The sequence below is a fragment of the Malurus melanocephalus genome, unplaced genomic scaffold (assembly GCF_030028575.1).
Source record: "Malurus melanocephalus ecotype Western Australia unplaced genomic scaffold, MMel_1.1 scaffold_2, whole genome shotgun sequence".
NCBI lineage: Eukaryota > Metazoa > Chordata > Aves > Passeriformes > Maluridae > Malurus > Malurus melanocephalus.
Window position 1 is genome coordinate 2,825,351 of NW_026623234.1, and position 25,973 is coordinate 2,851,323.

At 45.7% G+C, this 25,973-nt stretch overlaps 3 protein-coding genes across 8 annotated transcripts in view; 1 reads left to right on the top strand and 2 right to left on the bottom strand.

Annotated features, from left to right (window-relative positions):
* NR1H3 (nuclear receptor subfamily 1 group H member 3) overlaps window positions 1-2,202 on the bottom strand; it is a 30,839-nt gene extending 28,637 nt beyond the window's left edge. The window contains exon 1 of one of the 5 annotated variants that reach the window (XM_057364842.1): window positions 1,972-2,202. The gene's annotated coding sequence lies outside the window, so the exon portion shown is untranslated. Of the gene's footprint in view, window positions 1-13; window positions 88-819; window positions 884-1,104; window positions 1,168-1,300; window positions 1,390-1,971 lie in introns of those variants that run through there. The other 4 variants (XM_057364850.1, XM_057364859.1, XM_057364833.1 and 1 more) reach the window with 4 other exon arrangements.
* Window positions 1,153-14,332, top strand: ACP2 (acid phosphatase 2, lysosomal). 2 transcript variants are annotated; one of them, XM_057364760.1, is made up of 11 exons: window positions 1,153-1,638; window positions 1,728-1,823; window positions 1,897-1,983; window positions 4,338-4,490; window positions 4,831-4,929; window positions 5,092-5,181; window positions 7,351-7,483; window positions 7,557-7,645; window positions 8,263-8,369; window positions 8,596-8,771; window positions 14,162-14,332. In XM_057364760.1, exons 1-11 carry the CDS (start codon window positions 1,153-1,155, stop codon window positions 14,224-14,226), a joined length of 1,581 nt encoding a protein of 526 aa, XP_057220743.1. In that variant the 3' UTR covers window positions 14,227-14,332. The 2 variants fall into 2 exon arrangements, with proteins under 2 accessions (XP_057220743.1, XP_057220752.1); XM_057364769.1 differs by lacking the exon at window positions 14,162-14,332 and adding an exon at window positions 8,853-10,757.
* On the bottom strand, window positions 11,563-25,410 carry DDB2 (damage specific DNA binding protein 2). The gene is made up of 11 exons (XM_057364782.1): window positions 24,946-25,410; window positions 23,851-24,034; window positions 20,949-21,079; window positions 20,144-20,335; window positions 17,322-17,488; window positions 16,172-16,271; window positions 14,574-14,751; window positions 13,762-13,907; window positions 13,345-13,509; window positions 12,995-13,040; window positions 11,563-12,310 (listed from the first exon to the last, which is right to left on the bottom strand). Exons 2-11 carry the CDS (start codon window positions 24,020-24,022, stop codon window positions 12,216-12,218), a joined length of 1,392 nt encoding a protein of 463 aa, XP_057220765.1. The 5' UTR covers window positions 24,023-24,034; window positions 24,946-25,410; the 3' UTR covers window positions 11,563-12,215.
* Between the last annotated feature and the right edge of the window lie 563 nt (window positions 25,411-25,973).

Here is a 25,973-nt window from a genome sequence, read left to right on the forward strand (position 1 = left end):
CGCGAAAAGTTACCGGCGCGGGACGCGGCTCCCGGCAATGCGCGGCGGCCGCCCCCCGTGGCGCAGGTGCCCGAGCCGGGAGCGGGAGGGGCGGCCCGGCCCGGCGCTGCTCCCGGCGCTCTTCCCAGCGTTGCTCCCGGCGCTCTTCCCGGCGCCGCGGCGGAGCTGCCGTGATGTCACTCGGGCCCGGGTCACGTGCAGGCGCCGCCCGCCCCGCCCCCGCCGATCCTGCGGGATGCGAAGGCTCCGGGCCCCCGCTCGGGAATCCCTTGCGCCTGGAGCTCCGTCCCGCGCCGCGCCCGCCGGCCTCACCGAGCCTCAGCTCAGCTCAGCTCAGCTCAACCACCAGCAGCAACAGAACAATTACAGAGCAAGTGCCGTAGGAACAGCGCGCAATCCCTCCGCAGAGAACCTTTTCTTTTCGGCACCCGCCAAGAACCTCCTCAGTGGTGCGGTATCGTCAAAAATTAAAAAAAAAAAATAAACAGTGTGGCTTCGTGCTCTCCAACAGATAGGGAATATAATTTAGTTTAAATTCACTAAGCTTTCGAGCATGAGCAAATTAAACACGTTATTCCGTCCAGCTGAACTTCGTGTATTGCTCCAAGCCTGCCCTAACATAACCTCTCTGCTTCACAATTTGGCACCTTACACACAACTTTCTAACGCTRCAAACCAGAAAGTTTTAAGCAAATAAACACGTATAAAAGAGCTGGGTTATGAGCCGCTGGGCTTAATGACTCCACGATTTCTTTGCAAACGCGCGAGTCATGCTTCCTTTCCTTAAAAAAGAGAAAGCTGAGAACCTCATATACTCACCTCCCTCTATACACTTCTGGGTGGAGATAAGCACTAAGTAKCACTWAATTCGTTTAACTGGCTGCGATTTTTCTCTCCACACGGCACCTACAAGATCCTCGGCCAACAGTCCAGCGGGTGCACAGCCGGCAGCAGAAGCTGGGTTTCGTGTCACCCTCGTCTAATTCAACCGACTTTCGTAAAGAACTACCAAAACTGGGCAAAACCCACAAACGCTGGGCAGCCTCTTTGCCAAGAGCAGCAGCAGCTTTCCATTTCCATACATACAGGCATCCTCCGGCTAACCTGAGGGATGCGACCATTAGCGATCCATGGCGTCGGGGCTGCCAGGTTATGCGTGCCAAGGCGCCTTCCCGACTTCTGTTCACAAGGAGTTTACCAGGAGCACASGGACGATGTCAGAACACTGGGAAACCTCGTGTCCTAGAGCGAAGCCGCGGCGGCGGTGACGCCGCTGCACCCTCACTCCCCCTGCTCCTACCGAGCGCCTCTGCGGCTGCAGCCCAGGGCGAAGCCTCCGCARGGCTGAGAGCGGAGCTCAGCACCGCCACCCCAACCGGCTGGACGCGGCTGCTCGGGGCGGAGCGGGGCCGTACCGCCGCCGGGATCCTCCTCCTCGGGGCGGGCGCAGCGCCGGGAGCGCGGCCGGGGCTGTGCGCTGCCAAACCGCGTCCGCGCGGACCCGCGGCCGGCGGCGCTCGGTTCCGGGCGTGTGCGAGCGCCATGGCGGGCGGGCGGGGTGCTGCCGTCCTGCTGCTCCTGGCGCTGTGCCTGCAGCCGCCGCCCGCCCGGGCCCGCAGCCTCCGCTTCGTGACGCTGGTGAGGGGGACGGGGGGACGCGAGGGGGGCCGGGCCGGGCCGGGCTGCAATGGCCGGGCCGGGCCGGGCTGACGCGGTGCCGCCCGCAGGTGTACCGGCACGGAGACCGCTCGCCCATCAAGGCCTTCCCGCGGGACCCGTACCAGGAGAGCGCCTGGCCGCAGGGATTCGGGCAGCTCACGCAGGTGCGAGCGGGGCGGGGCCGGGCGGGGGCCAGGCCGGGGTCCGGGCCGCCGCTAATGCCCGCTGCCGTTGCAGGTGGGGATGCGGCAGCAGTGGGAGCTGGGCCAGGCCCTGCGGCGGCGCTACCGCGGCTTCCTCAGCGACACGTACCGGCGGCAGGAGGTCAGTGCCACTCGGGGCAGCGGCGTTCTCGGCCGTCCCACGGTGGGCCCGGGCCGCCGAGCGGGCCAGGGCTGCGGGTGGCTGCTTTGGGAAGGGACACAACGGCGCCGGACCGCGTCTCCAAGTATTTTCGTTCCTTAGCCCATTCCCACCGCAGGAAGAAGAGCCCGAGCGCAGGCTCTGTGCTGAGCCGGGCCGTGAGGCACGGATCGGCCGCGTCTCAGCGCTGCCCTSGCAGCTGGCAAATCCAACCAGAGTTGTGAGACTGTTCGAGCCGCCCACKCTTAAGTCCAGGGAACTAAACAGCAGTGTGTGTTGTAGCTGGTACTTGTTTCTTACTTGAGCTTGTGAGGAATTCTTTTCTGTTACAATAGCTGACAAGAATGCAGCCCGTGTTGGCCCTGCCCGTCTCGCTTGAGGTATGATCTCACCTGAGCCTGTAGTTACTGGTCAGCTATGAGTCCCTCATTTCCTTTCACCTGTATTGACAACTTCGATCCCTCAAAACCACTCATTTCCCTCTTTCTCATTAGGATGTTGTTACACTTTGCAACAGTTCTTGAGAAACTGCTAGGTTTCTTTTGAAAAAWGTCACAGAGCCCTTATGGAACCATGTACTAAGCACATCAGGAATTACAAAACACAAAAAAGGAAGGAAATTAAAATCCTCCCAAGTACTCCTGCTAGTTAATCAAAGACTGTAATAAACTGAAACATGAATAGATGAGAGGCTGGTTCAGATGGACAGCAGGCAGCYGAGACCCCTTGTCCCACTACAGGCTCTGCACCACTTCAGTTATTTTATCTGAGCTCAGTTAAGCTGCTTGATCAGGGAAGACTAAGAATCCCCATACAATTTTCTTTGTTTCTCCCCTTCTGGGGCTTCCCAGTGAGAACCCAGCTTGTCATAGTTCAGATTACCTCCCTTCTTTGTCATTTGCTTCATCAACAAAACTTCCAGCATGGGCTCAAACACAGATCCTTTAGCTATCCTCAGTAGTTCCTTTCCAAATATACTTTGCTCTTATATAGCCGTTGTGAGTTGAAACTGTTTTCCTTCTTTTGCTTGAGAAAGGAAAACAAACCAAGACATGTGCAAACAAAAGCCGTTCAGCTAACKAAGCCTGAACCCTTGCTCAAGTTGAGCAACCTCCCTTGTAAGAAGTGTTGCCTCTGGGTGACACCATATGACCGTCTGTCATCTGACTCAGCGACAAGCTGGAGCCTGGCAAAAGGTGCTGAAGAAAGCATGTACACTCAGGGCTTATTTGGGGGTTTTATTACTTCTGAAATTAGATCCTTATCTTTTTAAATATTTCCTTTTTATTTCTTCAGASCTTACCAAGGATAAAAGCAAACCTGTCTAATGAGTACAGGGTCAGTTTTTTCAAGCAACAGTTAAGAGGTAAAAGTGGGTAGACATTGGTGTCAGACAATTGTCAAGACAAGTTGGTTTTTTTTCTGGGATACACCTCACATGAGAGAGATTATACAGMGTATAWATACTGTATGCTTCTCTCCTAACATTTAAAAACAAAAATCTTTATATTTCATTCTCATGGCTTTTTATTCCTGTTTCAGACTGAACATGCTGTTTTCTAAGACATTCCTTTATGATTTCCTGTTGTTCCTCTTGTTTTATCACTGGTTTCACACCAGTTTCCCCTTAACTGTTTTCAGTACACAGATACCAGAATACTAAAGTTTTCCCATTTCAACCTACTGAACATTGCTACAATTTTCTCATTTCTCCTTTTTTTCTGGCTCAGTTCTCTCTCCTATGAGCTCTGCAATGATAAAGTCTTGTCCCATTAATCCCAAGAGCCCACAATGATCAGACGAAATCCAAGCCCTCCCTGTTTTTATTTTCTCTCCTGTTAGTGAGCTCACTCTTGTCTTCGTTTCTAAGATGGAAAAACTTCGGCTTGAAGAAGCTATTGCTTTTCCTGAGCACAGTAGGTCATTCCTAGAACTGAGAACAGAATGCAGGAGTTTGCCCCAGTCCTGCTCTGCAAATAAAGTGCTTTTCCTATCTGTGCCCATAGTTTTCTGCATCTGTCTTCCTTTTTCTGACTCTCCCTCATACTCAGAATCCTTTCTAGCTCTCACCTCTGTACAGTGCATCTGCGTATCCCACTGATCCAGACCAGCCATCTCCAGTGCTACACAGCAGCTTGTGCGTGTCCTTAACAGTTTTGTCCAGGCTGACATTAGCAGGCTTGGTTTGACTCCTGTTCCCCTGTTGTCCGTGAGTAGCTGCAGGGCAGCATTCCTGGGCAAGGGCATCATCCTGTGCCTGAGCATCCCTGCTTGCCAGAAGCATTACTAACGGTGCACTGTCCCTGTCCTGGCAGATTTTCATCCGCAGCACTGACTGTGATCGGACCCTGATGAGTGCAGAGGCCAATCTGGCAGGCCTTTATCCCCCAGAAGGACAAGAGATGTTCAACCCTAACATCACCTGGCAGCCTATCCCTGTGCACACAGTGCCTGAGTCTGGGGAAAGGGTAAGTTCATCTCAAAGACATGTTTGACTACTCAAGTAACGTAGTCTCAAAAAATACTTGCTACAGTCTTAATTCAGATTGTCTTTTCCCTCCCCTGTGACCTACCTTGCAGAGGTTTGCACATTTTCAGAAAAAATATAAGAATTCAAGGGCTGTGTTCACTCAACATGTCAGGTGCTACACCCCAGCAGAGAGCACACATGGTCTGCAGGACATCAACAGGCAGTACTTGAAGCTGTTTATAGATGCAGTCAGGGTTTTGTTACAGTTGTGCACGTTGACTGCAAATTCTGTACTCCAGCATTCTTGGTGACCTGGCTGCTCTTGTCTCTCTGCTCAGCTACTGAAGTTCCCTTTGACCCCTTGTCCACGGTATGAACAGCTACAGACTGAAACACGGCACTCAGCAGAATACATAAATAAGACCAGAGAAAATTGGGTAAGTGGTTGTTTGCATGAGATAAGGTGGTTCTAGGCTTGTAGTTAAAGTRTTATCACTTCTGTATAATCAGACCTCTGAGAAAAGGGTAGGGATACCAGTGCATATAGTACAATATGAGATTAGAAAATTGAAGGCCTTTCTCTTTTCTCAAACCTACAGCGATTCCTGCAGATGGTGGCAAATGAGACTGGGATCCGGGATATCTCTCTCGAGAGTGTATGGAGTGTCTATGACACACTGTTCTGTGAAGTAAGTCTGGCCATCATCTTACACCCACTGGAATCTGATCTTTAGGACTCACAGGATTTGGAAGAAATTATTTTGCAAAATCCCRTGAAACAACTTTTCACTCTACAATTAGAAGTAATGTTCTAATTTCAGAGTAATAACAGTTCCTACTCAATAGAGGCATCTGCCAAGAATTACCTGTTTTTGTACCSTTTAACCTCCCACTCTGCTGCTTAGATATACATCTTGTCAGAGTCAGAAAACGTCCCACCATAAATATCTCTTGAAAGTCATTAGAAAATGACTGCTACCTGAAATCTATAGATCTCTGTGGACAATAAGGTAGAAAGATCTCTACAAACTGAAGAAGCTTTATGGTTTAAGTTGGGATCTTAATTAGGACTATTCCTGGTGCTACATCTACCTCTCTGTAACCAATTGCTTTTGTGTGCTTCTGTTAATGCCATATCTAAAACAAAATAATGCTATCCTAGGTTAAGTGGGGTTCATGCACGTCCATTTTTTGACCTATTTTAAGGTCCTTTGTCAGAGAAAGACTCTAGAGACAGATGTTACCCTTTTACCAGCTGGGATGGGACACCAAACTCTATATTCAAGTGGATTTCTGTTGAAATCWTACCTCATTGAAGACTTAATATCAAGAATTGGATTAGCTGTGCTGTGATAATGCTAAACTAAAGGTTACATATCCAGGAGACTTAAAGTTTGTTACATACAAGTTTCTCTGTATATAACCGTACAGCATGATGAAGTAAATTACAGACATCTTCCATGTCAAAGTAGTGAATTACGGCTGCAGTAAACCCAAGCATTTTGACACTGTGCCCCACTAATTCTGTGGATGTGCAAGACTACATCGCTCGCTGGCAGTGGTGTACAGTAGTGTGCATTATTTTGGGGGTGTAAAAGATAAATCAGCATGGAATTGCACTTTACTATGTCAAGTAGCAGCTTGGATTGCTGCAAGMTGAGAATATTCTAGTCCAGAGCTTCATTGTACTGTGAATTTGCCCTTTGTATCACAAACCAAATTTCCTGTCTTGTAGCAATCACAGTGAATCAACTTCAATTAGTAACAAAAATTCTTTGGTCAGAGAGATCAAGGAAGTCAAATCATTTTCAGGAGCTGCTTAATGAGCTTGCAGAYTGGGCCTGGAAGGCCAGCTGACAACCACTACAATCCCCAAGAACTTGGAGAACAGCCCACTGCCCCAAAGCAAAAACAGAATATTGTTAAGGAAGGGTTATTTCTCACTCAGCTATACCCTCAGGCTGATCGGTCTCTTCAGCTCATTTGGTCTTCCTCCTTTTCTCTTCAGTGCCCTGAAGAGAAGGATTGTTTTTCTCACCTGAGCCAGCRAAGTCATTCTGGATGTAGACAATAAAAAGTCCAAGAAATAGCTGAACTTCCTGGCTATTCTCTTCGTAAATTAATGAAGAATTAACTAAATATCTAAGCTGCTGATGGAATTTCTCTGAGCTGCTCAGAAAGAATGGGCCCTCAAGGATATTCAGCCTCAGCTTCTGGAAGTTTAATGGGTTGTGGCATAGAAATTTTTTCTTAGTAATGCTGGGAAACCACAACTGCTATTTGTCTGCCATTATAACTTACCCTTTCATGTAATGGATTGGCTGCAAATCAAGTTYTCTTGGTTCCCAGTTCTCAGGCTCCTGGGTTTGGGTACAAGGCTTTGTCAGTGGTAACCCCACTGTTAGGTCTGCAGAGCACTTATTAACTCTCTCCAGTGGCCATCACAGCGTCTGGGAAACAGCTGCAGGTACACCAGAAACCCTGAGTTTGTACACTCACCTTTTTCTCTTTGACCACATGCCATATACAGGACAGAATCAGCCACATGTAAAGTTAATGCTCTAAGATTATTGTATCAATTACAACATAACCTTGCACTCCAGTTGTGCTTTCAGGAAAATGTAGCTCCTAGATTGTAACCTTTATTATTATTCTTATTTTCTGAAACGTCAAAACCTGCATATAATCTTTGTATGCAGCCTAGCAGTGTGAGATCAGAAGCATAAATAGGAAGGGGCATATTGCATATTTAAATAATGTAGGAAAGCAGCAGCAGTATGGGCAGGTCTCCAGACACCCTCCCCTTCTTTGTTTAATCTGCGACCTGTGCTACCTGCACATTCTGTTTCTCTTTCTAGCAAGCACACAAAATGAATTTGCCTGTATGGGTGACACCAGATGTCATGACTCAACTGAAGCAATTAAAAGACTTYGGCTTTGAGTTTCTGTTTGGAATCCACAACCGGGTAGAAAAAGCTCGTCTGCAAGGCGGTGAGTGCATCGGGGAGGGAGCCTCCTGCTGCTCTGTGGCTTTTCCCTTTTACTGGTTGTTCTCTTTTCTCAGGAGTCCTGCTAGATCACATAAGGAAGAACCTAACCAAAGCAGCAAATGTTTCTGCCCATCAGAATCTGAAACTGCTTGCCTATTCAGCGGTAAGTCAGAGCTGGGGCTAGCTTTTAGCCATCTCCTCCTGCTTACAGGGAATTGGGGCTTGGTGATAGCTTTAACCCTTTCTAGCTTTCCTACAGCCCATGCAGTGATCAGAACATGCATCTTTGCCTCTGACTGGGTGGGATATGCAGATATCTGGCATTGTTCCTCTGGGATCCCTGAGGAAAATTCTCTATGTGTCTCTGTTCCTGTTAGCTCAGGTTCATGAATGAGACTGGCAGCCTTTGGGGAGCCACTGCTCTATTTATTTGGTAGATGGGTTCACACTACTTAAATGTGATGTTTCTGAAACGTGGATACAGTTATCTCCCTTTTCCAGGAGCCTACTGCCTGGAAGGTCAAGCATCTTTACCAAATTGCTCTCTAGAGGTTAATTCTCAAAAAACAGTGCAGGATATATATGGCTGTTTCACTTCCTCCCCTTATCTGGCACCATCACAGATCACTGTTCTAGCAGTACAGTTTCTCTCCCATTTTCCAGATGGAAGTTACAAAGGTGATGTCCCCTCAGCACTGCCTTGTCCGTTACTGGTACAGTCTGAGCTGCCCTGCCACATCCCTAAGGGTGACTGATTTGGTTTTTTTCCCTCTTTCTCAGCATGACACCACACTTGTGGCACTGCAGATGGCTCTAGATGTCTACAACAAGAACCAAGCACCATACGCCTCATGTCATTTATTTGAACTGTACCAAGAGGATGATGGGTGAGGGCTGCAGTAAAGATGTCTGCTGTGATTTCACCTCGAGGGTTAGATGCCTAGGCTAGGCTCCATTCTTGGGGCGTGCAATCTTGCTCCTAGTGGCAGACTCTCATCAGGAAAACTGACACCAGAATAAAGGAAAGAGTGTGCACACTGAGTTTTTGGGAAGGGATGACTTCAACTAGAGAAAAAAAACAACCCAAAATATCTTGCTGTGTTTTGTTTTCAGTAATTTCTCCGTGGAGATGTTTTACCGGAATGAGAGTGGGAAGGAACCTTTCCCATTGACAATCCCTGGCTGTCAGCATAAATGCCCATTGCAAAGATTCTTGGAACTCACAGATCCTGTTGTTSCCCAGGACTGGGAGCAAGAATGCAAGGTAGCAAGCAGCATGCACGACACAGGTGAGCGCAGGCTTGACTAGAGTGTGGCACAAGGGGAAAGTTTGGACGATACCATGCTGACCACTTATTTTCTCCTTACAGAACTCTTTGTGGGTTTGGCTGTATGTGGATCCATTCTCCTTCTCCTTATAATTCTCCTCTTGACTGTACTCTTTCGCATACAGTCTCAGCCCCCTGGCTACCGGCACGTTTCCAATGAAGGAGAAGAGCAGGCCTGACAGTTGCTTCAACTCCTTCCCAGGCAGTAGGAGGGAGCTGTGTTGCCCCTAAGGATGATTGGGCACCTTCAATTACTCAGCACTCTTCTATTTTGGCCTTTGCTTCCCAGAACAAAGCTGGATTTGATTTCTGGATGCTTTCTAAAGGTGACATCCTTTAGAAAGAGCTGAGAAAGAATTGTGCTACTCTAAGGAAATGACACCTTAATTTTGAAGCCAATATACTGTGTGGTGCCCCTGGTCCTCATCCAGCTTACCCAGTCTGGGATTCCCAACATGGCCAGTTTCAATTTTTCCTCCTTTCACGTGACTGTAAACATTACCAACTCACCATGACTCACCATGTGGCAGAGAAGTTTGGGCCTCCAACAGCTGCCACATCCAGTWGCATTTTTTAGGGTCAACCTACTTTGAGTGCTTTTCCCTCACACCATAGGGCTGCTGATAGTGGGAAGGCTGGGCTTGAGCTCACCAACAATGCACCAAGACTCATCTACTGTCCATGCAGAGGGAGCTGTTGTGGATGATGGGAGACACATAAAGTGCTTCTTGAAGTTGTTAAGTAGTTGCTGCTAGCTACTGTTTTTTTCCCTCTCCTCACATTGTGGTTCAAGAGAGAACTGGATTGAGATCAGGRCAAGATTGAAAACCTAGCAGTTTCCTGTCAATCCTAGGATTTGGCTCAAAGTAGAATCATAGAACCCAAGGACTCTCGAAGAGCTTTACGAGAGCAGTTCCTGTGACCGTAACAAACTCACACTCAATTTCTTGTGCAATGTTGGCTCTAGAAAGGAAAGTCCCCCTAGATAAGAAACTTGGTTTCTGTCTRAAGATGCCAAGTTTGAACTTTACTTCCCCCATCCATAATAGGAACTTCAAAGACCTATTAAAGGGAGTATCCAGTACTGCAGACAGTCCAGATATCAGCCCAAGGAATACACTTTAGTAGCAGAGTGTTTTTATGCTGTAATTAAGGAATGTAGCAGAGCTGTTTCCTAGGACTTGATCAATACCRAATTCTATAGTTTTTCTTCCTATCTTCTCTCCTGGATGGASAAGCAAACATTAAGGATTAGAGTTKGCAGGTGACTGTGGATTCCTTTATTTGTCACACTTGGGCATTTTGTACCAAGTGTGATTCTTCTGCCAGGCTGGCCTCTCTGCGCACTGCAGCTGCTGCAGGGATGTTCATGCCAAGTGCTCACCACCTGCCTTGTAGTTTTTGGCAGAAAATGAGAGACTGCAGCAGGCACCAGAAGACAAGACTCCTCACATAGTGATACTGCACATTCACTTCCTGCTTTTACTTCCCTTTCTGGTGCAGTTCCCTTCCCCTCTTGGATACAGAAGCCAGTTCTTAGGTTACAAACATTTCCTTTTGTTCCCCCTAAGGAGTACTGTGGGGACTTTTCCCCACACCATAATCAGCATCTGCCAGCATGGGAACCCTAAATCAGCAGAAGCAGCTTGCTGTTCTCAGCATCTTCCTCACCTTTTTGTCCTCTGAAGATACAGACTTGGTCTCCTGCACAGCAAGACAGTCATAAAGAAAAAGCTACTGCCTGTGAGAACAGGCACAAGAAAGAGGTAATAGAAAGTGCATTTAAGAGGACCAGACCTGTTAYTTTTAAAGGCACCAAATTTTGCACACACGCAGAAAAGGTTTCTATGATGATTTAGACATTTTGACTGTGAATGAATTTCTGTACTTGTTCCAATACATTTCATTATTAAAATCAATTTCACACTGAGCTCTACTCCTTTTTTTTCCTCTTAAGAGTTCACAGGGCTAGCACTGGTGCGCTCAGTGTAGGAAAGCAGGCAGAACCTACTGCAGCATTCCCCCTCCTAAAGGAATTCTCTGTTTCATAATCCCACATATTTAGCACAGGGAGATTTGAGATAACCTTTGTTTTTGACTGCAGCAGCTATGAATAGATACGGCTCATAATGCATCCTGTCCAGCTTGGAGGGCTCCACTGCAGACCCAGTATTATGACTGGTACCTGTACCACTGTTGTAGATCTCAGCCCTCCTGCAGAAAGGTCTCAAACTTCTCCCCTACAAAAGCAGTTCAGCAGCATCCTCAAAGCAGCCACTCTCTCTATCAAAGAATTTTAGTTTAGTACAAAATTTTATTGATATTAATATTGCAAAACTATAAAAGTGAACATGGAGAAGCTGCACAGGCCTGGAGCCCATCCCATCCATCAACATCTGGGACAGCAGCAAGACTCTGGGCAGGCTTGTAAACAAACTAGAAAAAGCAAAACTTAACTGTTTAAAAACAGTCTTGAGATTTGGCTCTGAGCAGGGGAAATTGGAAGAAATCCCTCATTTCTGCTTTATAACACTTACCCAACATTCTGAAGCACATAGGCATGGGTGAAAAAAATTACCTAATCATTGGCAAGAAACAGCCTAGAACTCTGTAAATAGAAACTACAACATCAGTAGGTGCCCAGCTCCATAGTGCCCTTGCATCCCATGAGGTACGTAGAAACCTCTGGCATCATGTTCTTTTTGGTCCATCTGCAAGCAGAGAACAGGCTGAGCCTGATGTCTTGACAGACATTTTCCAAGCTTGCACATAGGAGAGCCTGGTGTTTCCTAGGCTACCCAAGCCATCCATCACTTCACCCCTGTGAASATTCTATCTTTTCAGGATGTTAATCCTGTTAGCAAATGGTTTCTCAACTTGGTTGGACTAGAACAGGCTGGGGACCCTGTCATGAGTTGCTCCACTGCAGACTACAGGAAATGGTAACCTCTGACAAGTGATGACAAGCAAATATGAAAGCAGTAACTTCAGCAGGATCTCGGAACATCTGTGAAGTTTTCCTAGTGCCTCAGAAAATGAGTAGTAACTCCASTTGGAGGAACCAAGTACTGACACAACTTTCTAAAAGGAGAGGCAAAAAGGATCAGGGAAGCAAGATCAGATATGGAAAGGAAGGACAAAGTCTAATTCCCTGCATGGCTTATACTGCCCATTGCCAACGACTGAGTTTATACCCTGGGATTCAGAAAGGATCAAAATACTAAACCAGTTCTCTAGATCCTCCCCTTTTCACTTTCTTCCCTGGGATTCAGAATCAYTGTTTTTTGTTTTCATCTCCTCCAGCTCCCCACACAGTAACTTAGTTTTTGAGTTTGCCTATGCCAGGGTTTGCCTGCCTCTGCCCTCCATATGTGGGTGAACTCCATCTTCCAATCTCCTGTTCTCTCATGGTTCAATCTCCTTGTCTGTCATGGCTTTCAGAAGGTGTTCATGCTTCCTGGCCGCCATCTCCTCCTGGTTCCAGATCAGAATATTAAAGCCTGAGAAGAAAAATTAAATGCTCTCTATCAGAAACTCTACATCAGTAATCCTARAATCTTAGGCTATGTCACTTAAGTGCCAGAAATTCAAAAGGCTTTTTATGTGCTAAGGTATTTCTAAAGTATAGARCATGCAAAAATAGTTATTGCAGATGTTCTCCACATACCCAGGAAAATCTGATTTAACTAAGAAATATAAGTAATTTCTAGTCTCATCTGTCAGAGGTCTRAGACCTAAATCTATAACCAGCTAACTTAATCCCACATAGCCTGCAAAAAACTGACTAATCTTGGCTCKGCAGCCTAGGAAATGAGATAAATTAAATGAAGGGAAATGGTATAGCCTAGCAGGAAAAGGCTTTCCCCCCTCCATTGTTTTCTTCTACTGTTTCATGGCCGGCAGGTGGCAGCAGCTCCCAGCTGCTGGGAGGCTTCCCACTACAGATTTGATGCTCTCAGGAATGTTGCACGCGAGATCCCTACCAAACTGCTTTCCAAGTGCAAAGATGTAAGACTGAAAGTAAAGTCTTGCTCTCTTTCACAGATGTAGGAAGTCGTAAAGGGCTACTAGCAAGTGGGATTTGGAAGACCCTCTCTCACAACTTGCTTTAATCTGGAGTAAGAAGCCAGCCCTTTTCTGGGACTAGAACCCCATGTTTAGTGCCCCCGGTTCTCTTTACTTACCCATGCCAGAAGCCAGTGTGTCTCCCATAGGGTTAAATTTGTTGAGCTGAAAATGAAAACACAGTTTAAGAACATCACTGCTTATGTAACAGTCATAAGAGTACCACAGCTTATGTAACAGCAACAAACCATCTGGAAAAAAACCAGTGTTCCCTAAGAGTATCACAAAAACCTCACAGAGAACCATGGACTAGCCCTGCTTAAGTCARTCGTTTTAGTTGGCAGCCATATCCCATGACAGTGTAAGTCTGTCACAAGTAAGCTGGAATGGTCCCAGCCCCTAAGCTGTGCCTCTTTCACAGAGATAGCAGTGTTATTGACAGCCCTTTCAGCTGTAGTGCACAACTCACCGAGATGATCCCAGAAGCATTTGGATCGTAGAGCTGACAAACCATCTCACCGGTGCTCCCATCGAACACATCTACAGTTCGTAGCTCGTTCAGTGTGTACCCGGGGAACTTGGGGTCTGGGTAACGACCTACGACAATGAGGTCATAGCGAGGATGCCACGTTGCCTAACACAGAGCAGAGTAATGGGGAGCTTAGGGAAAGGAACAGAGCTCAGYACTCACACACACCAGACAACTGACACTGCGAGCAACTCTTGSTATATCCCACCCAGAGCTTCAGGAACAGTGCTCCACTGGGAGTTGCAGAGGGTAAATATCCTCCCACCAATGCAGTATCTTGACCAGAAATCAGACCATTTCTGATTTGCAGATGGCTGCTAGCACCAAGCATTGATGCTCCTTTTAGACTTAACTCACCTTAATAGGTGTGAGATGCTGAAACTGCCTATGTGGATGTGGAATCAGATGCTCTGGCTTGGTCCAGTCTGAAGATGAGTAAACCCTGATTTCATTGTGCTGGTCAGTGCTCAGGAGCTTGGCACCATGTGTTGGGCTGAAGTAAGCTAGGCGAGTGGGACAATAAGGCAAACTAAAGATCACAGTGCTGTGACTGACAAGAAACACAAGTGTCACATTTCGCTGACTGAAAATCCATTATTGTTTCTTTAATTGGGATGTGATTATGGCTGTGTGTCCCAACAGGCAAGACTTTGACAAGAAAAGACTACCTGTCTCAAACAAACTCAAAACTCCTACAAAAAGTAAGCTGAAACCTGAAGTGCTGGGTTAGCTAAGAAGAATATTTTTCCAATTTCAGATTCACAGAAGGAAACATTAGAAAGAAAKGAATGTACTCATTCAAATGGAAAGAGAGTGGATTAATGAGATGGACATCTGCAATTTGGACCTCCATCAACTGGTAAAATTTCACTCAAGATACAGAAGTTTGAGTTCCATTCTCTACTTCTGTCAACGGGATTGCCCCARTAAATTCAATTTTCTAATCTCAGCCACTGCTGCTTCCAAACTCATTTCTAAGGTACAGTGCCACAGTTTGTAGGGCAAGTCTTCTTAAGACTAGCCTAGCCACCTCCCTGCCTCTGGCCACACATTCCCATAGCTTCCTTACTTTAATTACCATGCCACTTGGAATCTGAGCAAAACCACCATAATAAAAGCTGAGCTGAGCGGACTGTGCAGACATCTATGCAATGAAATCCTTAACTCACCTGCATTAACAGGTTTCTCATGCGGAAGCACATGAAGAAAGTTTGTTTTGTTTTTKATGTTTCTGAGGTCCCAGATTTTGACTGTGTGATCCACAGATGCTGTGGCAAACATCCACTCACATTGGGAGTTAAACTCTACATGAGTCACTTTCTTCCTGTGCAATTTCAGCTTCCAGATCTGCAGCAAACAGAAAATCATGCAGAAAAAAATAATAAAGATCTGGAGTAAAGAAATAAAAATATAATCTACTAGTGCAGAGTAAAGAGATCTCACATCTATAGAGCAATAAAACTTCTAAGACACACCAGGAGTTCATTCACTGCTAGCAAGAAAGGAAAAAATAATGGCCTTGGGAAATAACTTCTAAATCCTAGAAGAATTGTGATCCACCCATTTATTACAGCTATGAGAAAGGAAAACACAAACCCTGGCTTTCATGGAGTAAAGTATTAGTACCTCTATACAAAAAAAGATCACATCTGGAAGACTTTGAGCAGTGCCAGCCTTTCACTTGCAGAAAGATTTAAACCAATTGGAACACACAGAGAAAATATGCTGCCAAGATAATGAGAAGGAAAGAACTGCTTTGTGTGGAAGACCAAAAAACCTTGCTTTGTTTATCTTAGTTTAAAAAGGTGCTTCTACAAACATGTCAGCAAAGAAACATGAGGGTAGGACAAGTATTTCAAATAACAACAGCAAATTAGCACAAAGCAGTCATGAATAAATTTCTACTCAAAGCCAGAAGATTAATCTAAATGCTAAAGCCTGCCCATCCTCCCTAGAATAATGGATATCTCCCAACTGCAGGGAAGTTTATAATAGATATCTCCCAACTTCCTATTCTTTTAGGGGGAAAAAAATGGAAGTAAGCAACTAACCCTGAGTAAGGATAAGCCACTTGGAGCACTCCTGACTCTACCTGCTACTTTACACAGCTGCCTCTGGCCACAGSTCGTTGGGTGGCAACCTTTTAAGGGTGGTACCTTTTAAGGTACAGATTTTACCCTTATGTACRGGAGAGACGGCAGTGCCAGTGTGACAGTACAGCAGGCTCTTGCAGCAAGACCCACGCCAGCTATTCTCTCCTGGTTCTGTACTACTCCAGATTCATAGWCTGTCTCTGCCTGCCCTCTCGTGTCCAACGGCAGAAGTGCAATTTCCATCCCAATATTCACTGCTTGCTTAACCCCAGGTCGTGGTAGGGTGTGCAGCAAAGCAGTACCTCCCTCCTAAATGACTCCTAAGTTACTGGAACAGCACTAAGTTTCTGGAAGTGTGAGGGTTGTTGGCAAGGTGCTCACATCTTCAGGTTACCCGGTAATTACTCTGGCTAGCAGCAAATACTCTTAAGAAAGGGGTAGCACAGTAAGAAGTGCACCAATAATTCCTTGTTTAGCAATTATTATCACTGCATTCAACAATGTGAAAATGTCTACTGGATGGCAGAAGTGGAGGACTTCTCACCACCCAATGAGTGGACTCATCTCCTAAGCTGCGAATCACTTGCTCCTCTTTTCAGACTCCATGTAGAGCAGGAAAGTGCATGAGCAATGAAGATTCCCATAGACGAGATGCTACATGGAGCCATACAAACCTCTTCACCAGAAGTGCTGAGCAGGACCACATTGCCGACATTATCACCTGTCACCACTGCACGGCAGTTTGCAGAAACATCCACACTGCAGTACCAGCAACTAGAGGGAAAGACACAAATCAGCRTTCTTCCTACAGAAAACTGAAGGCTGTGGAGTTCTGGCTCATATCATGTCCCTGACAAGGGAGACTGCAACAGATTGTAACTGCAATCTCCTGTCTGATGGTGTGGGCCTGAGTATCAGGAAGAAGGACAGCTTATCAGCAATGCTTTCTGTTGGTGACTGAATGTGAAATGACTTCAGAGTCATTGGAAATGACTTATTAGATGGAATGTAACAAATTGCAACAGTAAAACGTAACAGAAGCTGAAGAACTACTTGGTGCCAGCATATGAACATACCTTGGGAAAGATCAGAATATCCTTGRGACATCAACAGATGTGGAGCTTTAAAGTTATATCTTCCACAAAACACTGAAGAAGCAGTAAAGACAAAAGCTTTGGACTGAAAAGTTGCACATCAAACTCTCTCAACGCTCCAGGAAACAAAACCGAGTAGAAACTTATCTGATAAAGACATACACCTTAATGCCAGCTCTCCTGGGAGGAGAAGGGCRGTGAGAATAAAACTGAGGTCCTTTGGGAACTTGTTACAAAAGCTCCACTTGCAAGATAAATTATTCTTAGAATTCAARGCCATGGAAATTAACAAGGTGAGCCTGAAGTCTGCAGAAGGGCCACAGGGTAAACTCAATGACCTTAAGCTCGGATTGTACAGGAATGCTGTGTAGCTTTCCTTGTGCCACCTGAGCTGCTACAGATAAAACAGACCACTGATAACAATGAAAAGGGGGAAATTACCCTGCTCACATTGCATGAAGTGAAAAGCTGTCAGTATCTGCAAGATAGGAGATGGCATCACCAGAAAGCAACACAGGAAGATGCAGACAGCACGCTCAGCTACTGTAAAAGCCGACGTGCCCTGTAGCTGCCTAGCAACCAGGACCCTGTCTCCAAACTCTCTCATGGGACCTATTCATACCAAGAGTCTCCAAACACTGGCAGAGATGAAGATGTTACAGATCTAAACACRCAGCACAGCATTAACCCCAAGGAACAGAAAATTAACTTTGCAGTGCCCTTTTCTCACCAAACATTATGATGCTCATGGCCACAGTCCAGGGCATGAGAGATCACCTGCATGGCTCTGCCCTCAAGATCCTGCAGACTTAGGGTGCCATCACCTGATGCCACATAAAGCTTCTCTGCCTCATAAGGACTGAATTTCATGTCTCCGAGAGAATCTCCTGGCCCTTTCTGAAATACACACAAAGCCAAGAGACATCAAGGTTAGAGCAGAAGTCAAAATCTTAATTCACAGGTCACYGCCTGGAACACCCTGCCAGTTTCCCTAGGTAAAAGCACTGCTTTCTGGCAGAAAGCACTGCTTTCTGGTACATACACAAGATCTCTTCTTTTCTATCCTGTTTCAAATCTGAGCACATACATTCTGAGCCTTCAAGTTCACCCTCACCACTTTGGCCTGCAAAATTCATTAGCAGCAAGCAGTGCTGCTTTTTCTATGGAAGTAGGACTAATCTGCAGTGAACCACCCGGCTCACACCATGCTTAGGAGATCACAAGCAAAATGAGCACCATTCCMTGTGTAAACTACAAGAATCTCATCATAGTCCAGCACCAAGCTTTTCTTAGAGACTTCATTCACTAGCTCCTTACAGGCTGCTTCCAGTGCTGTATCTGGTCTTTCTCAAGGAACCACCAAGYAGGAGAAGCCAGGTGCAAATCTTACTGCTAACCCCGTAGCACAGGAATCTTATGTTCTACATTATGTTGTATTGTTATTATTGTTATTGCTGTTTTCCACCAGCCTGTCTCCCAAGGAAAAGTGTCAACCCTGCACAAAGACAGAAAAAAAAGAGAGCTAACYAGGAGTCCCCAAACTCTTTGGTACTCAAGGGCACTCCACCTGCTGCTTACAGAACAACTACTTGGTAAAGTCTCAYTGCAAATACTAGGTTTCAAGAGGCCAACGAAGATAAAAAAATGCCTGCCCACAGAGCCTGCCTGTCCTCACAGCAATACAAGGAGGATAGCATGCCCTTTCAAATCCAGGCATCCTTGTTGTGACAGGCATCCCACTGGGATACAAGATCCTCATGTCTCAGGACCCAGTTAATCTCTCCTTTCTCACCTGCCCAGTTATCCCAGCATGACTTAAGTTCACCTTCTGCCCTATTACAAGGTTGCAGRTGTACAGCCAAAATGAAAAGCAACCATGAAAGCTGCCACGCAGAGACAATAGGCGGGGAAAAGTAAAGTGGAAGCTAACTCCAATTCTCTCACTTACCTTCAATTACAAAACTGAAGTAACTAATTGAAGAGCTCAGGCTTTGTYATGAGTCCACAGAAAACCCAACAGTCTTGAGAAGGTAATTCTGAGAGCTGCTTCTAGCAATTCATGTCCTCTTTTTACTAAYTACTGAAGGAACCCAGACTCTTAATTCTGGTATTTTAGATAAGCACCAGAAGCTCAGTGGGATGAATTGGCATGACCCTAATGGCATGCACTGCTTCAAGTCAGTGGCATTTGTGGAGAAGCACAGAGGGAACCATGAATTGTACGTAAAAACCATCTGGCAACAAGCAGCATTGCTAGCAGGTGAAGAGGTTAGAAGATCCCCAGGACATAGAGCTTTGTGATGTGTTAGGAATRTACAGCTGAGGAAATCCATTGGACCCCCATTCTCTCATGTACAACAGGAAGTAAGCAGCACCAAAGAGGCCCTCCCCATTAGTGAAAAGCTCTTTCCTACTCACTGCCCCATTTCAGGGAAAAATAAAAAGAATGAGCCTCCCTGAAATTCAGATAAAGGACATGTATGTGGAGAAGAGGAAGCCCAGCTCTCACRTATTAGAGACAAACATATCTCTCTTTCTCTTGCTCTCTGTAGTGCTTCTGCCAGCAGGACACAGAGGCCCAAAGCATTACTGTATTCTTACTCCCAGTCCTCGGTGCTGGTGAAGACCCGGACAGTATGGCCATTAAAATCCTGCAGGGTGGTAGTGCCGGCAACTGACGCAGTGTACAGCTGGCTAGGGTTAAAAGGGTTAAACTTCATTGCTGTGATGGCCCCTCCAGCTCCCATCTACAAGGAAGGGGATGAACAAAAGAAAAATCCACTGAGTGATGGGGAAGGAGAAAAGTGTGCTCTGTAAGTCTGCAGTCACTGCTATGTCTTTAACAGTAACAGTGAAACACACCACAGGAAAGACAATCATGTCTCACACAGGATGGCTGTCTAAACCATGAGGTGCCCTCCTGGAAGACAAATCTGCAACTCCTTCAGTCCCCAGACAAGGTATTCCCTTGCTATCTGGCACCACACATTTACAGAAAGAGAAAGGTGACTCTGGAATTTCTGGAGGATGGACCTCTCAATGTATATCTATCTTAATTTAGAAAGGTGATAAAAGTTACATAGTCTTTGAACCCCTGTTGCAATGGGAATGGCTGAATATAGCAATGAGGGGGTATGCCAGCTGTACAAACTATTCATTCTACCTTTATTTCTCACATGAGATAAAGGAACCTTGTTTTTTCCCAAAGAATTCTCCATCTGGCACAATAAAAGGTGAGCAGAGAAAGAYTGAGACTTGAACCAGACAGACCCTCTCTGCCTACTTGTTTCTGGCATTCCTTTTCTTTTTCCACTGAGCACACAGCAAGTACTGCTTCATTATGAACTTAWTCACCATGCCTCAGTTCTCCCCAGTGCTACAACAGTCGGGGATTTGGGAACAGACATGCTGTTGCATCTCAGTCCCACCCCATAACCAGCTACTCTGAAATCTGAGACCCTTGTGTACTTCTCACAACCTCGGTTTTTATGTGCAGTATTTCATAGTACTCCAGTTTTCCCTCCCACCCATTCCTCACATGCAGATGCTTACCCCCTTTATGAAGCAGGTTTTAGCAAGTACTTCACAGTCCCAAAGGATGATGTCTCCACCTTTGGAACCAACAGCTAGTGTACTGGGGTGTGTTGGGTGCCATTCCAGGCATGTCACTCTTCTGTCAAAAGGACTTGCTCTTCGAAAGAGGCAGAATGAGGAAAGAGAACGCAGAAAAGCCAGCTGCAGTCTCTGTTAAAAAGGTAAAGAGAATTATGACTTTTGCAAGCATCCCTGAGATCCTCTGAAGGAGGAATGCTAACAATTTCTATTTGTCATTAGTATCAGGGGGTTCCCACAAAATTCTAAACAACAAAGCTCACCCAGGTGCTTCCCACCTATGGATACCACAAAAAATTAATTTTCAAATGAAAGGTGTACRGATATGCAAAACAGTAAAACATTACGGACTTGATAGCTATGTCTGTGAAGAGGAATAAAATTGACACTTAACCTGACAAGGTCAGCAGAGTGGATACAAGAACAGGATCAAAAAAGTCAGATCAGCATGTAAAATTACCACTGTGCAATACAATAACTCAACTGGTAGAGTAGGCAAGTTAAAAYATGATTCAAGGAAGTACAGAATTAACAGAGTACAAAAATTGACAGGGCTGGGTCAACCAAAGGAGAAAGCCATGTCAGCTCTTGAATTTAACAGGATAAAGAAACATAAAGGTGCACCAGACTTGGATCCATAAACATGGGGAACTTTAGGCCCCTTTAAAGTTCCTCTGCTTGTGTTGAAACCTTTTTATGTAGGGAGCTGAGATGTCCAATAGGTCCTAAAGGAGACACTCCTCACCTGCCTGAGCTGTGCCTGAATGGAGCCTCCCAGCATTTTCTGGTAGACATAATGAACAATGCTGCACCGCTTCTCCAGCTTAGAGGAAAGGACTTTCTTGTTTTTCATCACAAACCCACCTCCACTCCAACCTGCCAGGGAGGAAAAGAGTAAAACTTACTGATTAGCAACACCTGGCATGCTCATTCACTAAACAATATAGGAAGACATCTCCATTTGCTATTACATCCATGAAAAGCTTCAGCCACAAGATAAAAGCCTCTAAATAATTCTTACACAYCTAAGGTGCAGCAGCTTCTGCAATTACGGAGTCCAGTGCATCCCATAGCACACCAGAGCTTTGTGTACACTTCCTCTTGTTAAACCTTCCTTCTCTTTGCCAAAGATTTATCAAAGACAACAGGAAAGGACTAAAGCAATGCCACAGGTGGATGGCGCATCTCTTGGACAGCATACAATTTGAATGTCTCATACCCAAAACACAGTGCTGCTCTCCAAAGCCCTAGCAACTTGGAAATATGACATGGGAGGTGATAAGCCCCTGCATACAGCAAAGAAAGGTCAAATGTGTGATCAGCAGGAACACCTGAAAATTTCMCAAGAATGGCAACATGAGCTCCCACACAGTTCCTGAAATGCCTGCCTGTGAATGAGAATTTTCTGCCTGCTCATGCCGTAGCCCATAGTCTGCCCACAGCRCTGCCAGTTTTGTTTTTGATAATAGATTTGCTGACGCCTCACCGCCTGAAAACCTTTCTGTTCAGAGTGATTTTTGCTGAGAGCACAGCTTGTTTCTACATTTTGTTCATGTTCCAAGTTTTTATCTTCAGGGACCYTTACGTAAAAACTAGATCTGTTCAGTCCCATGTCTGTGATCTAATCATCCCCACACCAATGGTCTGTAACACCCCAGGGGATCTAAATATCAAATGYATTTCTTAAGAAAAATAAATGCTATTTTCATCTAAGGACATTTATTTAAAAAAACCTCAAAAACAGAAGACTGAAAACACATGGATCATTCTACATGATTAGAATCTAAATTAAATCTTTTTTCAATGCAATGCTGGAGAAATGCACAGGTGTTTACCTAAATTTCTTTGTTCACGTGCCAATATAGTGTGAACACTTGTCACATCTATTGAAATAGCTACAAATCTATTTATATTTTAATACCCTTTTTTCACTGAAGAATTAGAATCCACAGTTCCTTCTTCAGAGGTGACAGCAATTGAGGTATTTTTTTCAGATTCCATTTTACAGTGAAGGAAAAWTTATTAAGAAACAAAGCTTGGGCCCTTTTTAGAATCAGCAGAATGAAATAATTTTAAAAGGTGGTTTAATTGTAAGAAATAGAAACTGTACTATATAGAGTAGAAGAAAAAAAAATTTCCAAACACATTCAAACTGGAACACAGAATGGAAAAGCTCAAATATAAAGGTCTTCATCTTTTTAAGAAAGGGTTAAGGGAAAAATACGATTGGTCTCATTTTTCCAAAGTATCTTACAGGAATGGTAGATGCTTACCAAATATGAAGATCAGGCCATGAAGTTACAATAAAATCATGCAGCTAAATTAACTACAGAAAAWGAAGATGTTTTTAACTATGTACAATTATACACAGAACTCCTTTCAGAGCATTTTGCCTCCACAGTCAYGGTTCACACTGCTAATTTCTCCAGGTTTGGACTTTAGATGACACAATGGAAATGTGCAAAATCATGGAACTCCTGTTTCTTTGACTGTTGAAAACTTCAGTAATTTCTGGATCCTTAGGCCAAAACTGTATAGAAAATGTGTAGTATCTTCACACAAGGCCGCAACGCCAGTGAAGATAAATCACTAACAGAATGAAAGGTTTTATCTGGGAAAAGGAGGCTGAGGGGAGACCATATCACTCTCTACAACTACCTGAAAGGAGGCTGTAGGAAGAGGGAGGTCGGCCTCTTCTCCCAAGTAACAAGTGATAGGAAGGAGGAAAGGATCTCTAGTTGCACCAGGAGACGTTTAGATTGGCTACTATGAAAAATTTCTTCACTGAAGGAGTTGTCAGGCATTGGAACAGGCTGCTCAGAGAAGTGGATGAGTCTCCATCTCTAAAGATATTTCAAAGATGTGTAGATCTGGCACATAGATACATGGTTTAATGGTGGACTTGGCAGTGCTGGGTTAACAACTGGACTCTATGATTTTAAAGATCTCTTCCAACCTAAATGATTCTATGAACTTGCTGTAGGAAAAGTCTAGACAACTTCTTTGATAATGCAAAGCATTAAACTTTCCATTATATTTGAAATTACGAATACATTACATCAAAAATCTTTAAGACTTTTTTTTACCCAAGTTACACACTAAAGAAAAAAATGCACGAGAAGTAATTTGAGGAAATTCTGYCCATTCTAATCTGAACAGAGGTAGAAAGTATTCCTAGTTACTGCAGCAAAAGTTAGAACTTTCAAAGAATAGGGTGGAAATACCAGTTTAGATTGGATGTTTTAGGACACCAGCATTATGACTACCAACTGCATTTGGAAATGCATGAGAGATAATGCATTACACATATTGGTCTATGCTACACTAAAGCAAAGATCTGGTAATACAGGAATTCTAACAAACCACCCTCAAATGAGCTGTAACAGCATCCTTACTGCTTCAGCCTTTTACCAAGGGATATGGAGTCCAAAAATTAAACATGCATGCATGCACACACACTCACTTTGATGGAAACTTGGAGGATGTACTACSCCAATACAAGTCTGCCTATTACTTCAACATCTAACCCCATCTGAACATCCATGTCTGAACATGCTTCTTGGCATTTTCCCTCTTCAACTAGTCAATGCCTGTCATTTACACAAAATCTGGTAGGGAGAAARAGTAAGGATTTGAGGAAATGTTACCAGTTTTCCCTGGGGGCTTAGATGTTTTTTTCACAAACAATCTCTTCTCTTGTTTCTCATTCCCTCGTTCCTCATAGTCCCGTTTCCTCTTCCCAGCTGATTTTGCCTCTTCCGGCCAATGCTGACATGCCCTCTCACGCTTCTTGTCCTTTGGCTGGTTCACTGGAGCCATTCTGTCTGACCACTGAAATCAAACAAAGCATGGAAGGTACGACTGTCATACACCTTTAGCCAGAGGACAGAGAGGAAAAGTGGAATGAAACATATCCCAGTAGTCTGAAGGTAGTGATTAGACCTGTATCCTCTTTCATTGGCATGACACTGACTTYTGTTGCTATCTGCTGAAGAGAGGAACAGGTTCAATAAAATATTCTTTCTTCACACATAACAATTAATGTATCCTAAAGCACCAGAGTATGTTTTGACAGATTTGCTTCTACCAGACGTTTAAGCCTGAAACACACAGATCTGCATAAAGTACACCTGTGAAAGTTCGTAATACCCTAACTTTCTCTGGTAGCTCACACTGCGCTCTTTAGAATCAGCTAAGTGAAAGGTCAGAGTTTTGATGAGGATGGCCATGGCTGACTGCTCTTGTAACAAATGGGTTCAGAAGACACTTCCTGCACAATGGCCAGTTTTCCTCACAACCACTATATGGTATTTGGATTGGGCTTCTGCACCGCCTGGCAACCACACCTGAACTACTCCTCTGACTGACGGTGGGATTCAGCCACTCCTGGCCGGTGTTGTGACGGCCACGACGCCACCAGGCCCCGAAGAAAAGCGTGGGCCTCCCACGGCCTTCTCTGCAGCCGGCGGGCGGTGCGTCACACGCCATCCGCAGCTGAAGATCCTGCCCGCAGCGCATCCCCCGGCTAACACTGTGCTCACGCTGAGCTTATTTAGAATTCCTGCATGGCTGCCACGGCTATCTGCCCGTGTTAAACACAGCTCGGCGGGCACCGCGCAGRCTTTTCCCCAGGCAGCGCCCCTCACCCGACTCCTCCAGGCTTCGCCCGGCCCCGGGGGCCGCCCCTCAACCCCCAGCCCGGCGCCCCCGCGGCCAGGGCGGAAGGGACACCCTGCTCTCACCTGCGCTCCGCGGCCTCGGCTCCCCCGGCTCTGCCGCGGCCGGCGGGCGGCACTGGCCCCTCCCCCGCGGTTTCATAACCGGGGCGGGAACGGGGGGCCAGCGGCTCCGGCCCGGCCCCACGGAGCGGCACCGAGCTCGCCGGCCRTGGTGGTCCGCGCCACCCTTCGCCGCAGAGGGGCACCGGCATCGGCAGGGGGAGGCCGGGAGGGCTCGGCGTGGTTTTCCAGCCCCTGCCTKCCTCTACCGCCGTTACCCCTGCTGGCCTCCGCAGCCATCAGCATGAGCAGCACCTCCGGTTCCCCTGGAGCGGGCGGCGGCTGGGAGGGTCACGCTGCCCTGAAACGCGCGATCCGCCTGCGAGTGGCCTTTGTCTGCCTGTTGTTTATTTGGTGCAGCACTTCAAATCATACGCGCCTCATTAATTTCTAGAGCACTACATTGGCCTAATAAAGCGGTTTGATAAGGGCCTCAAATATGGCAACCAAAAAAAAAATTTTCAAAACACCATTTCCACAAGAAAATGCACCTGGTGTTGAAACTGAACAACAGGCTCTTCAAAAGCTGATAACAAAAGTCTCCTCAAGAGCAGCTCAGATAGTACCAGATCCTACATGACGAAGCTGACAAGAATTGGGAAGGAAGAGCTCTAGGACCACAGAGGGAGGTACCAACACTTCCCCCCCGCGCACCTGAAAAGGAGACTGCTGTATGCCTGCCATATGTGGGGAACTTTATCCCTTTTCTCTGGAGCATTTGGGTCCCMTGCTTCTGGCCTACCAGTAACTATGGTGAGTAATTAAGGTACAGTCATCCAGGTGGCTACGAACACAGGTCCTAAAACGGCTATATTCTAGGCATGAATAGTCATGTCTTCTGTAGGGTTTGGTGYTATATTTTTTGCACTACAAACTATAGTTACCTACGCATTTTCTCACTAATACTAAAAAATGCCAGGAAAASTACCCAGAAAAACGACAAAAATTCTGTTGTCTATGCTTTTTCCCTGAACAGCAAAGTTGTATTAGTT